Consider the following 13,458-nt stretch of genomic DNA (forward strand, 5'->3'; position numbering starts at 1 on the left):
CAACTCTAATTTATCTTCAGGGAGGACTGGTTGTGTAGAGATAATTGAAAACCTAATAATGTTTCACTTTAAATCCACTATGTCTGTTTAGGGTTAGAATTTGTTTTGCAAGGGTGTAGTAAACAAAAGATGAGAACAAAAAGGAATATTTCTAAACCATGATTCAAATACTTTCAATTTCAATGACAAATGAACTCATTGTGCTGTGGGGATCAAAAATTAGCCTGTGGAAATAAACTGGTGGTTTCCACTTTCTCACATCTGCACAGTTGTCTGTCAAAAGGCCTGCTAGCACAAACCTCCCTTCTTTGAAAGTCAAAACCAAGACCAGCAAGGTTAAGACTGAATCAGTGTTTCTTGCCTTGAAGCCACAGGTGGGTAGAATAAAGATAAATTTGTCCTCAGCCTCCCAACAACCCGCCTTCTAGGATGGGAACTCTGGTGTTGGCTCTGTGTGGTTCACCCATACCCACGTGTACTTGCCATGAAGGGAGAGAACTGGAGGAGCTGTGACGAGGTGTCTCCTGATGTTGCATTCTATTTTTCTATGGGTTTCTTTTTGTATACAATCTGCTTTAAGTCACACACTGTTCACTACTTGAAATTTCCAGGAAGGAAATAAGTTTTAAGAAAAAGCTGATCAGAATTTAATTTCATTTAGGCAACAAATCTGCCTCAGTCAGTGGGATTATGACATTGAAAGAGGTAGTTAGCTCAGAAAATGTCTGTGGTCCTCAGAAAGTGTAGTTAATACTGAATCTCAAAGGTAGTGAATTCATAATGAATAAATTGTACTTCTTTGATACTTCCTAGCACAAAAATACCAGAGTGGACACAAATGTTTCAGATATGAGAACAGACTGATTCTGTTAGTGCTGAGCAGGAAAATGCATCTCTCCAAACAAGCAAATAAAAAGGTACATTTAAAAAGAATACAAGCCTTAAGTTGTTCACTCTCCCTTTGATACAGAGCTGCAGGCATTGCTCCTGAAATAATTGGTTTGTATTCATGGGGATTGGATCTTATTTTATCTAATTCCCAGAGCAAACAGATACTCTTGTATTCCAGCTGATTACAAAAGTCATGGAGCAGAGCTATTCTCCTTTCTGCTTTTACTTTGTTTTTAGCAGAAGTTTGTGAACATCCAGATTCTCTGATTTTGATATGACCTTGTTATAGGTAAGTGTTCAGTACAGATAAGTAGTTAGGTTTGATAACAATAGTATGAAGCCAGTAATTCAGGCTTGTCTTTGAAAGTCAACTGAAGTAGTAGGGTAAGGCACATATTTAAAATACTATACCTATTTTTATATGTACCATCTGTAAGTATTCTTCAGAGTAATACCATCTATTATGTAGTTAATTTGGGCTACTTAATTAGCAATGATATACTGGAATATCTCCAAGTATAGACACACCTTAAGCATATGCTACAAGTAATTTCCATGATAAAGCATGGCATCCTGCAACTGGTGATCTTACGTTCTCTCATCCTTTGAAACTGTTCTGTAGAACCACCAAATGACAGAGACAGAGCAATAATTGAAATGATGGTGACTGATAAATATTTTTTTTTTGTATTTTCCATTTTTGTGAACCAAACATCACCCCTTTGGAGCAGCTGACTGTAAACAGTTCGGGGTTTTTGGGTTTGTTTTAAATTTTGCTTGCTTTCTTTGGAAGTCTGTCTAATTTGCAAGCCATTACGTATGTTTTAAAGGGTGAGACTCAAACTTAGCTATGGTGTTTCATAATCTCTGTGCAAACAGAGCAGTAATGATAGTAATATTTTTGTCCCCAATATAATTTTTTCTGCTTCAGACACCATGCAATAAAATTAGCACAGAATATTTAATCAGTAAATCAGTTCTATCCCCAGTCCAAAACCTTTCCAGTGTGACTTCTGCATCTTTTTCTTGCTGTCAAAGTTCAGCAAATTATTTGAAGTCTTGGGGATGTTAGAATTATGAATATTTGTTAGCAATTAGCTTACTTGTAAAATTTCCTTAAAAGTGAGGAAGGAGCTTGGACTAGGCTAAAACAAAACAAAACTGAGCTTTCTGTGATGGATATTATGATTAGGTAAGAAGAAGCACAGGCCAAGAGATGCACAGATCCATACTGTGCAAGTGACTTAAAACTCCAGTGCCTCTATGTACCCTGTATGTACATTGGAAAGCTTGCCAAGTAAATATTTCCAGCAGAACATTTTGGATTAAGGCAGCTCTGTCTCACTGATCATTGTGTGATGCTGTATTAATTAGGGTGAACTATACCACTTAAGAGTAGAAGCAGCAGCTGTGTTAACCAATCTCTGAACAAAACCAGCCTTTTTTTTCTTAATAAAGAGCATTTATGTCATCAAGAAGAAACCCCTAGGGGAGTGTTGATCATGAGTTAATCACACCATTGGGGGTGGGGATTAGGAGCAGTCCTTTCTGTCTCCTTCCTCCCAACACAGGAGGAATGTTCAGCACATGATAACTGTGCCCCTACAGACTTCTGATAGCCCAGTGCATGTCACAGGGATTGTTTCTTGTTTGATGTCTGTTTTTTTATAAGGAATTATTCAGACTCCAGCCAGAAATGTACATTCCACTGCTGATCCTTTAAAAACATCTCATAATGTACACAACTCCATGGACAATTCAGGGCAGTAATTATATATTGCTTTGTGTGATGGAAGACCCATTGCTCCTAAGAGGGAAGGAAAATCTGGATTCAGAAAGCTGAGTGACCAGATTCAGAATCCTCTTGAAAGAGAGCCCAATAGTGAGGCACACACAGGCCTTAATAAATGCAGCTCCTGGGCTTTGAAAGGGAAAGATGGGAAGTGAGTGGTGTGGATACAGAACAAGATGAAGAAACATTAACTCATTTTCTCCCCTCTTCCTCTCTGTTTCTGTGAGAGCTGTTTAAAGAACAGAACTGGCTATTTGGCCATAATAGAATTTATTTGATCTTTGGGGTTAGTTTTTGTTTTGGTTTTTTTTTTTGTTTGGGGTTTTTTTTGGGGGGGGGGGGGGGGGAGGAGGGATGGTGCTGGGTTTTGGTCTGTTTTTTGTTTGGTTGGGTTTTGCTGATGCTTTTTTCCTTTTTTTTTCCCCAAGAAAAGTGGTGTTTCTCTAAGATCCATGGCATTCCCTGGTTGAAATCTAACTCTTTGTAGCATTAACAATTATACCCTACGGAATTGGAAGGAACACTGCCAATTTATAAATCATATTTCTGTCTTCCACACTGGATATGCAAAATCACAAATAACTGGTAGTAATTACAACACTGGAACCATATTTTGGGTACATTTTAATTTAGCAAATGTCGTAGATTTCACGGCACGTTGAATATAAACCATTTTAGTGATTTATCATTGCTAGTCTAATCTTTACCCTCCAAAAACATTGATATCAATTACTAATTTTAAAACTATACAGACTGAAAAAACCTGCCTGAGTGTGCACAGATAGAGCCTTGTGTAACATCTATTTTCTGGTTAGTTCAAGTGGAGAATAAATGTTAATGCAAGCAGATATTAAAAATCGAAAAATGCAAATAAAAAACTCCTGCAAACATTTATATTCACTGAAAGGTTGGGTTTTTTGCTTTAAAAAGCACATTCTAGAGCTGAACTGTTTACTAACACAACTTTTGAACTGATGAGCAAAGAAATATGTTGTATTTGTTATCTCACTAATCCTGAGTTGTTCATTAAGTAACCAATGGATGCATCTCTGTATTTTATGCATGTGCTGGTTTGCAGAGCAAAGCGAGACAGCCTGTCAGGCAGTGGTTTGCAGCAGTCAATGCACAATGTTAACATTCATTGCACAAAATCCATGTTAAGCCATGTCTGAGTGTCCTCAAGCGTATAAAGATAGGAGGAAGGAATTTTTAAAACATAGAGACTTGTAAATTTCAGCTGCAAAACATGTGTTCAGTTGTCAGTTTTAAGTATACAAACAATCATTTTTGTGTGGCAAGGGAGGATATGGGGAAGGATGACAGATAAGCAGAATAACAGCCTTCTTACTAAGAAATGCTAAAATTGTGTTCACATTTAAAAAACTTGTTTCCTCTGCCTGCATTATTCACTCATCATCCCTCATAATACCTCTCTGCATCTTCTTTGTAATGTTCTTTTGGCTGAGTTCTCTCCTTGTAGGTTCAGTTGGTTGGTTTTCTGGGGCTTAAGTACCATCAACAAGTAGACAAATGTATAAACAGTTGTTTTACTTCTTATGTGATTTAGTTCTTAGATTGTCATGTTGAGAACTCTTTCAGCCTTAAGCTATTGAAAGCTGCATGTGAGATACTTAAGTTGGAAATCCCTTTACTCCATTGCATAATTAAAAAGTAGCATTTCTGTGTAGCTTAGATGTAGATGTCCTATTCCTGTCTGTATGATCTTCAGGACACTGCAGCTGGATGTGGATGTCTTGGAGTGCTCTGCTACTCCCTTTGTAAAATGAGTTGTGTTTTGTCTGTAGGCATTATATGAGATGCACAACCTCAATCTTTGCAAATATGAAAATGGAGTGAAATAAAAGGAAAATTCTGTGCCCAGAGGATGCAGTTCCCATTTCTTAGTTCTTCAAAGAACAGTGATGATTCCTTTTTCCCCAAGTTTGTGATACAGAATGCCTTTGCAACTCCACACCCCCAAAAGGAAAAAAAAAAGAGAGAAAAGTCAGAAGATAATGATGAAAGATGATAGAGGCTGTGAAAAATACCAGCTTTTCTATTCCTCACTGCTGGTTAGCCTGAAGGTTTAACAAGACTGTAGCTAGAAAATAGATGTGTTTGAATTAGCTTAAGAAACTTTGCAAGGAGTAGTTTTCAGCAAGTGGCAGCAACTTCATGGCCCTATTAGTTGCGATACATAAGGTAGGAATTCCAGACAACAAGTATGAGCTTTGTGTAGGACAAGACAGTCATACCCAAGGTTTGCCATCTGGGCTGTCTCTCAGCTGCCTTTCAAAATGTTGTCAAATGCTCTCAGAGTTTACACATCATAAATCTGCCACTAAAATAAATAAGCACCCAGAGTTTATTTTAGAAGTGCCAGGCTCTGCTCTGTTGGCAAACAGCAGTGTCAGAGCAGCATAGCTCTTCCTCAGATGGCTTAAGACTGCTTAAGGTAGTGGTGGGACAAGTTCACTGACTGACTGTGCTGCTAAGGCTGCCCCAGCCAGCACCCTCCCTGCCTTTTCCAGCCTCCTCACCTCCTCGGGCAGAGCTGCAGGCAGATAGAAGGGGGGGGAGATGCTGTGTTTATTGCAGCTGAGGCCTGCTGTGAATGAAGAGTTCCTGCTCTGTGTCTTGGTGATATTTCAGAAAGGGGTGTTTAGACAGTGCTAGTGTGTACATATCTTTTTCCAGAGCAGTGAGAGTGACACGAGCTGCAAACTTCACTGTTTTTTAATGAGTTAGGTAGGAAAAAACTCTGCACACTTGTTTTGGAAGCATGGAGCAGAGACCAGTGACACCAAAGTACAGCACCTCTCTCCTGCCTTTTCTTTTTTGAACACACATGTTCCTTGGCTTTACCTTCAGCAGAAGTGGGCTAAAAACTTCCATAGGGAATTTAATTTGTGATGTCAGTTGATATGCTTATCAACCAACATTTTTTTCCTGTGTATCTGTGTTACTCTGAAAATCTGTAAGTTTAGCATCAACTCCTCTCTCTTAGTAGGATTCCCAACTCTCAGTATATTACCCATGTCCTCTGTCATCCATTTGACAAGAGCCATTGACAATTTCTGTTTATAATTTTCTGAAAAGATAAATTGTAGCTATAACTAAATTATCAAAATCCCAAATCTGTGTGAAGAATTGAATCTGATTGTATTTAATTGGATAAACAGCTGACATTCCTGTCCTTTCACTTGGGCCATTCTCTAGGAGCTGTCTATGTGGGCATGAGAGCACCTCCTGTTGCCATGTTTGAGCTCAGGAGTCCCACCTCTTGCATTACTTACAGGAGTCTCAGTGGCCAAGCAGTTCAATCTTGAAATGCAGATTTGACTTCAAAAGGTTCTTCAAACTGAGATGTCAATAAATAAATAAAATTCTTGTCACTTGGGCACCACCAGGTCTCACTAGTGCTAATGAATTAAATCTTATTTCAGACAGTGTGATGAAGAACTGAGAGGGTCTGTGCAAAGGCAGAAACAACCCTGTAGTACTTTTAATTCCAGCATTCTCCCTCCAGTTTTACTGGTATCTGAGCACGTAGCAGTCTAATTACATACACTACAGTTATTCCTACTAGTGGAACATTTAGGTATGCTAAGCTGACTTCTTAATAAAGAACTTTGTAGAGCAGATCCATGAAACAGTACTAGGACAGAGAAAGTACCTTGATCTAGCAGCTCAGAGTGTGTGGATTAGAATGGTTGGATTACCAGCTATTAGAGTTACTGTAAATTAATGCAGGCTTCAGCAGAACTTGAACTTCAGCCTGCATCCCTCTGCCCTCTGACAGGCCATGTAACCTGAGCCTAAAAGTACCAGTTATTTTGATCTAGAGGTTGGGTGTAAACTTAAGTCAGTTTAGGAGCAGTGGTCATATTACAGGCTGTGACACCAACTCAGGCAAGCCAAGCTCCAGTAATACTCAGCGTCCTACCTGAAATCAGAGCAAGACAGCGTGGCACAAAGATCTTTAAAGTCAATATAGCAAAATCTTGTGTGGTGAAGAGGCACTTGCTTAGGTTAACACACTGATATGGAGAAGCAAAAGACAAATAAAAACACAGTATAAGCCTGACTGGAGCCCATGACAGGCACTTGGGGGATTGCAGATACGGTTTTGGATGAACAACAACAAGCTTTCCTTGCCTTTGGCTGAGGGAACCGTGCACTGAAGGGTTTTAGCTGTGTTCAGACCACAGTGCTGTGCAGGCTCTCAGGCTATATTCAAACTCCTTCTTATGTCTCATGCAAAATGATGCAATTCAGTTGCTCTTTACCATGTAGGCACAGGACTTTAAAACAACCAAATAACATTTTGAGGCAAAATGGAACATATCAAGAAAGTTCCAGGCAATCTAAAAATGTGGGTCTTAAACACCATATTATATATCAAGATGTAATTGCTATCCTTAGTTAAGGTCTCTTTAATGTATTTTTATCCAATTGTGGCTGACTGTAAAATACCACTGGTCTAAAAAATGATTAATTGTGACTTGACAGTGGTTACCCCTTTTGCCAAACTGGTTAATATTTGTCAGTTTCCAGGTTTTCCCACTGCTGTTCTTTCAGCGGGCAGTGTTTAAGCAGGCTGGTGTGTGTGTATTGATTCAAGTGAAACAGAGTCTCTTAGGAACTCCTTCAGAGCAGACAAGTTGTTCAATCTCTATATTTATCTCTCCAGTCAAAACATGTGCCCCAACCTCCTAAACATTATCTGAGGACGAGTCCCTGCTGAACTCCTGCTGCTCTCTTGTTTTCTCTCCTTCCCACTCCAGCCCTTTTTCCCACTTTGCCTTTTGGGGAGTTGTTTCCACTTGCCACGGGCTTATCATGGGACTTAACGCATGGAACTGAGTGCCTGAAAGTCTTGGTCCTGCAAGTGACTTGCTGTTGGACAAGTTACGTACTAATCTGCAAATTCATTTCCTCCTTCATAAAAATTATTATTATGCTTCCCGACACAAAAACACAGGACAGCTGTGGCTAGTGCATTTCCCTCCAATTTCTGGACACACAGGCTCATCATGCACAAAGCTGTAGGTGCTTGTCCACATGTCACGGGTTTACCTCGGCCAGCTGCTGGCTGCCTGCTCAGCCACCCTTGCAGTATTTGATGGGGTGGGGAAGAATACAAGATGAAAAAACACTTGTGGATCAAGATAAAGACGGAGATCATTTGCTAAGTACCATCAGGCAAAACAGACTCCACTTGGTTTATTGCCACCTAAAATATATTTGGATAGTGAGAAACAAACACACCTTCTCCCCAGCCCCTACTCGATTCCCCAGGCTCAACTTTACTCTTGCATTCCCAAATCCTCTGCTTTCTCTGCAGCTCTGAGCAGTGCAGGGGAGTGGGGGGATTGCAGGGCATGCTTCCTCTGCTGCCCCTTCATTCTCACGCTCTTCTCTGCTCCAGCGGTAGCTCTCTTGCTGATGCTGTTCTTCAGGGTAAACCTGGCCCTGTGTTGGTCTTTTATGGTCTGTAGCTGCTGTCAGGAGGACCTGCTCCTGCGCAGACCCTCCACGTGTGGCCGTTCCTCCCGGGGACACCCTCGGGCTGCAGTCTGTGTACGGCTCTGCCCTTGCCGCGGCGGGGGCTCCGCTCTGGTGCCTGCTGCGCCTCCTTTCCCGCCTTTTCTCTCAGGCCTCGTTGCAGCCCTCACAGGGCTGTTTCTCTCACACTCCTGCTTTCCTTTTTTCCCTTTTTTTCCTTTTTCTCCTTTTTCCTTTTCCTTTTTTTTTGCGCATTGTTAAATGCGTTTTCACAGAGGTTTTCGTACATTTTTCATCTGTTTTCTCCAATGGGCTTAGCCAGGTCCTGCTGCAGGTCCTGTGTCGAGCTGGCTGGAACTGTCTGGAGCTGGCGCGGGGCAGCTCCTCACAGAGGCCCCGCAGTCCCCGGCCAGCACCCGGGTGAGACACCTGAGGCTCTGAGGCGTCCGAGTTAGGAGAGGTGTCTCACTCAGTCCCTCTTTGGTCAGCAGAAAGAGACAGTCTTCTCTTGAGGAAAGTTCTACTCTAGGTAAATCTGATTTGTACTTTAGCTGCATTTTTTCACTGGTTATATATCTATGCAATATTAGTCCTATAGATTTTTGTTGGTTATGATTAATCTACACCTGTTTACTCCCTGCAAGGACATTTTTCACAGAAAACTCCACTCTTAAAGCTCTAGTTCTTCCAGATAAGACCCACTACGGGCAGAATTTTTATATGATCAACAGGGCTCAATTCAGCATCACAGAAATACTGGATGCACTGGGGCTGGTATAGGCCATGGTTAGGTCAACAGTCCATTGCTTGTCTTTGAAGTGGACAATGTCTTTTTAATGTAATTTTTATCTTGATTCACACTAGAAGCAAACATGTGACACAGCAAAACATGCTCGGCTTGAGCTCTCCTAATTTGGCATATTTAACACGAGTGACTGCTTCATTTATTTAACAGCATTCATATAAAACAGCAACCACGGAGAGATGGAGGAGAGAATAGCATCTAGTTTTGCTATGCTTTTGGCATTTTCCTATGGGATTATACACTAATGTTTTTGCCTTTCCATGAGCCACTTCTAAGTTTACATTTAATTTTTCTTTATTTTCTTTTTTTAAAAGGAATTAGCTAAGAGGACGCCCTCTAAGCATCCTGATCACCCAGCTGTCCAGAATGCATTGCAGGCAATGAAGACAGTCTGTACAAATATCAACGAGACCAAGAGACAGATGGAGAAACTGGAAGCCCTTGAACAGTTGCAGTCCCACATTGAAGGATGGGAGGTATGATGTAGCACTAGCAAACTCCATGGAGGCAGTTCACTGCACAGTTTAAGGGACTGAAGTTCAGTGACTCACGCTGTGTGTAGGGATTTCTTTCTCCTTACATGCTGTGTAAATGTTCTTGAAGGTGTGGGTGGCATCGCTCCAACTAAGTTTAGAATTTAATCTTTAGTTTGGGTGTTCAGGCTGATGCTGAACATTGTAGCAGAGCAAACATTATAAAAGAAAGAAAGAAAGGTGCTAGAGGTAGAATGGACTGAAATTTCAAATATGCAGATCTTGTTTGAAAGACAAATAGGTCTAGATGAAATCAGGACTCCTAAATAACAGAAGTTTCTATTTCTACAAGCCTTTAAGTTTTACAGGAGCTTTGAAAGTTACCTTGCTTAGCTTCATATACAGATATCCTGTATAAAAGATATAGATTAGATTAGCAAGTATTGGATTATAAAGCAACTGGTGTATTTGGGTTTGCTCTGGCTAAGTTACTCATGGATGTGTTTCTAGTAATGTATTTATCAGTAGGTGATAGGTGTATTTTTTTGTGTAGGTAGAAGGATTTAATATGGAAGGAAGAAAATGAGAAAAAACTACTAGAATGTGAAACCTGGGGAAAGAGGAAATCTCTAAAGAGAACCACACAGTAGAAATACTGTTGTGCAAAGGTTTGGCTGCTTTTCTTGATGTGACTTCAGCTGAGATCCTTGAATTGGTGGAGTTGGAGACCTCTGGGAGATGCACCATAGGGATTCAGTAGTGTTAAATGGTCTCATGGAGTGAATGGCGTTGGTGTTTAGTGAGACTGACACTTAAAATGTCGAGGCTGATCAGTGCCAGCTGAAGATTTCTTAGCTGAGGACGTTTTGTTGGAGGTCATGTAAACTTCCTCGTGTTTGGCTCTTGGGTGCTCTCCATGACTCTGTTTTGAGTTGTTTTTTATCTTTCGTGTATGTGTTAAACCTTGCTCATTTTTTCCCTGAAGGATGTTCTTGGCATCCAGCTAAAGATGTGAGCACAACCCAGATATCCAGCTGTGTATTTTTTGGATAGCAAGCTCAGCAAACAAAGTCATATAATGCTTCATGTAGTCAGGCTTCTAGAAGCAATTAAAACCATATCAGGTTCAATGCAAGTCACTGGTCATCTAGGCAAGAGTCATGGTTTGAACTCTGGAGCCTGAAGCATGACTATTAAGGTGTCTATGATAACATAAATTAAATGGTATCCAACCTTACCACTTTTTTTATGTGGGGGGGGGTTGGTGTGTGGGAGGATGGTTTTAACTTATCTACAGTTACATTCTAGTCCTGAAAACCCTTCAGGTCTGTATCAAAGTCACATAGGTCACTCAGCTCAAAATTTCGAAAAGGGAAACGTGTTTTTCCCACCCAGTAAGCTGTGGAACATTGCTAAATTATTCTAGTAACACAATAGAAGGAGGAAAACGAGCTGTAAACATCACGGTTACATGCCAGTGCTCAGTGTGTTGGTATTTTTTTCTTTCCTATATGTAAATAAGTTTGAAACTGATGGAGTCTCCTATCTTGGGTTTCCAGTGCTAAGGATTTTGTAAATTATTACTCTAGAGCAAAGTGCTATCTTTGTAGGTAACTGTGTTTAGTTTTTTCAGATGTATTTGGCAATTTATTCCTAATGGGAATGGATCCTAACATCTATCTATGGAAAGCTGTAATTGCTGAATTAAATAAATCTTTAGCTTAGTAATGCAGTGAGATAAGCCAAAGAACAGGCTAGGAAGGAAGCCTAGAAGTGTAGAAGGCAAATTTATGTCTATTTTTAGTTTATCTGATGGCTCTCCTATGGAATAGAATATTTCCCTTTTCTGATATCATGGATATAGATGCTGATACACTGGTGCCCTTTATATCTGGTTACATACCATCCGTGCTAATTTCACAAAGCCTACACCTTCCAACTGTTCTAGTCCAAGGCTTCTGAATTGTCAAAAAGAAGTGAAGAAATACTTCTTATGACTAAGTATTTTACAGTTACAAGGGATATAGTATGACTCTGGGGAGTGAGGAAGCAGCCCAATGTCAATTTGTTCATATAATTTGGAACAGTCTCCACCTTGTCTAAGGCTTCTGCATAACCAAACCAGCAGTTTCATGGGTTTCTATAACTTTGCACTTCCTTCTAACTGTCCCAATGGATCATCCCTGTTCTGACCTTCATTCTACTGCCATCAGTGTCGACCTCAATTATTTCCAGCATGCAGAAAAATATGGATTTTCCTTCTGCAATATTTCTTCTTGCTCTTCAGTCGTCTGTAACTTCACTAAGAGCAGTAGTTGCTTTTTAGAGCGTTTTCCTCAGGTTTTTTTCTCTTCAACATCTCCACCCACCAATCTGCATCTCCCTCTCCAAAGCAACTGTCACACACAGCATATACTGGCAGCATCCTGTCAGTCTGTTTCTGAGACAGATTATAGTGAGGGGATATGTTAAAAGTAGGCCAAGTCTGGGAAGTTGCTGAAGGCCTGCAGCTGAATCAGAGGTCTCTTCATCTAAGTGAACTCTGCTCAGATTCGTTCTTTTGGAACTCACAGAATGATTGTAGGGTGTTATGGATTAGTCTCAGGCAGAACAATTTGATTCTGATTAGTCCTTCTGGGAAATAAAGATTTACTTAAAAAAGAGGAAAGAAAAGTAGGAGGATGCACGAGAATATCAACTCTTCTACACTATGTTTATGTTTATTAGTGAAGAACAAGTTAATATGCTGTTTCTATTAATTGTGTATCAATTTTTCTGTGAGAGCTCCTCCTCATGGGTCCTTGTGAATTATTTTTACTGAACAATTGCTACATATCCCCAAATTCTCCCAGTATGAAATGTGTAGGGAAGAAAAACCCCATCATAGAATGGCAAGAGTTGTAAGATATGTTAGTGCTTAGACATATAAATCATGTTATAATTGCCTGTAATTTACAGTTCTCTTAGCTGTGATGCTTTCCTCTTTTCTCTCCCCCAGTCTAGTCTCACTTAAAAACGTGAGAAGACATCAAATGAAATCTTACTTTGCTTCTTACTATTGAAAAAACTCTCAACCTGTTACGAATTTAGCTAGGTCAACAGCAAACAGGAAATGCATGAACAGTCTTTAGATACCATCATGAGGGCTCTGATGGAAAAATAAAGATTCTTAGATTTTAGGGTGAGAAGCAACCATCACAACCATTTGCTTTCGCTTCCTGCACAAAATAGGCCAAATAATTTTACCCAGTGATTTCTGTGTTGCTAAAAGTTTGACTCTAATTACTGATGTCACTGTGCTCATTGCCTTTGATGTCTTCGAGTATCTTTTGGAAAATTAAGTACTTGATGTTGAAGTGCTCCATAACCTTGATTTCTCCATAGGCAAACCACATGAAGAGCATATTTTTATGTTACAGTCTGATGGTTTCTGTTCCTATTTGTGTGTGTGCTAGTAGGCCCTTGGGGTCATAATTCTGAGATACAGTGGTTTCTCCTGGAGATAGTAATTTTCAAAATAACAAGTGCTCATTTCAGTTTGTGTGTTAACTGTTTCTACAGAACGATTAAGAAAACAAAAAGATATCAGGACAGCAGATGGATTGCATCTAGCTAGTGCCTGCATCATCCTATCCTGAATGGATAGAAACTCAAATATGGAACACACAAACTGGTGCTGCATAATTGGTAGCCTTTAAAGAATAGCTGCTTCCTTGTTAACTAAAAGCAAGGCTTGATTTAGAACATGGTATAATCAGAGCTTCATCACACATTTAGAGTGACTGCATTGTATTCAGAAAGACTGATTTCAGTTCAATGATTTCGCCTACTTCATGGCAGCAGACTGCACCTTCCTCAAAGAGAAGTGCAAAAGCCAGTAAGTGATAGACAACTGAGTGGTAAATGTTTCCAGTGCCCCAGGGTGTTGTTTTGTGGGTTTTGTTTTGTTTTTAAATGACCTTTATTGATAGGATGCTCTTGTACTTTAC

General features: G+C 40.0%; 1 protein-coding gene across 5 annotated transcripts in view; it reads left to right on the plus strand.

Annotated features, from left to right (window-relative positions):
* Positions 1 to 13,458, plus strand: part of PREX1 (phosphatidylinositol-3,4,5-trisphosphate dependent Rac exchange factor 1) — a 137,774-nt gene that overhangs the window by 71,247 nt on the left and 53,069 nt on the right. For all 5 annotated transcript variants that reach the window (XM_030463158.1, XM_030463156.1, XM_030463157.1 and 2 more), the window contains exon 6: positions 9,311 to 9,472. In XM_030463158.1, coding sequence (XP_030319018.1) covers positions 9,311 to 9,472 — 162 coding nt within the window. The remainder of the gene's footprint in view (positions 1 to 9,310; positions 9,473 to 13,458) is intronic.

The sequence above is a fragment of the Calypte anna genome, chromosome 20 (assembly GCF_003957555.1).
Source record: "Calypte anna isolate BGI_N300 chromosome 20, bCalAnn1_v1.p, whole genome shotgun sequence".
Lineage (NCBI taxonomy): Eukaryota > Metazoa > Chordata > Aves > Apodiformes > Trochilidae > Calypte > Calypte anna.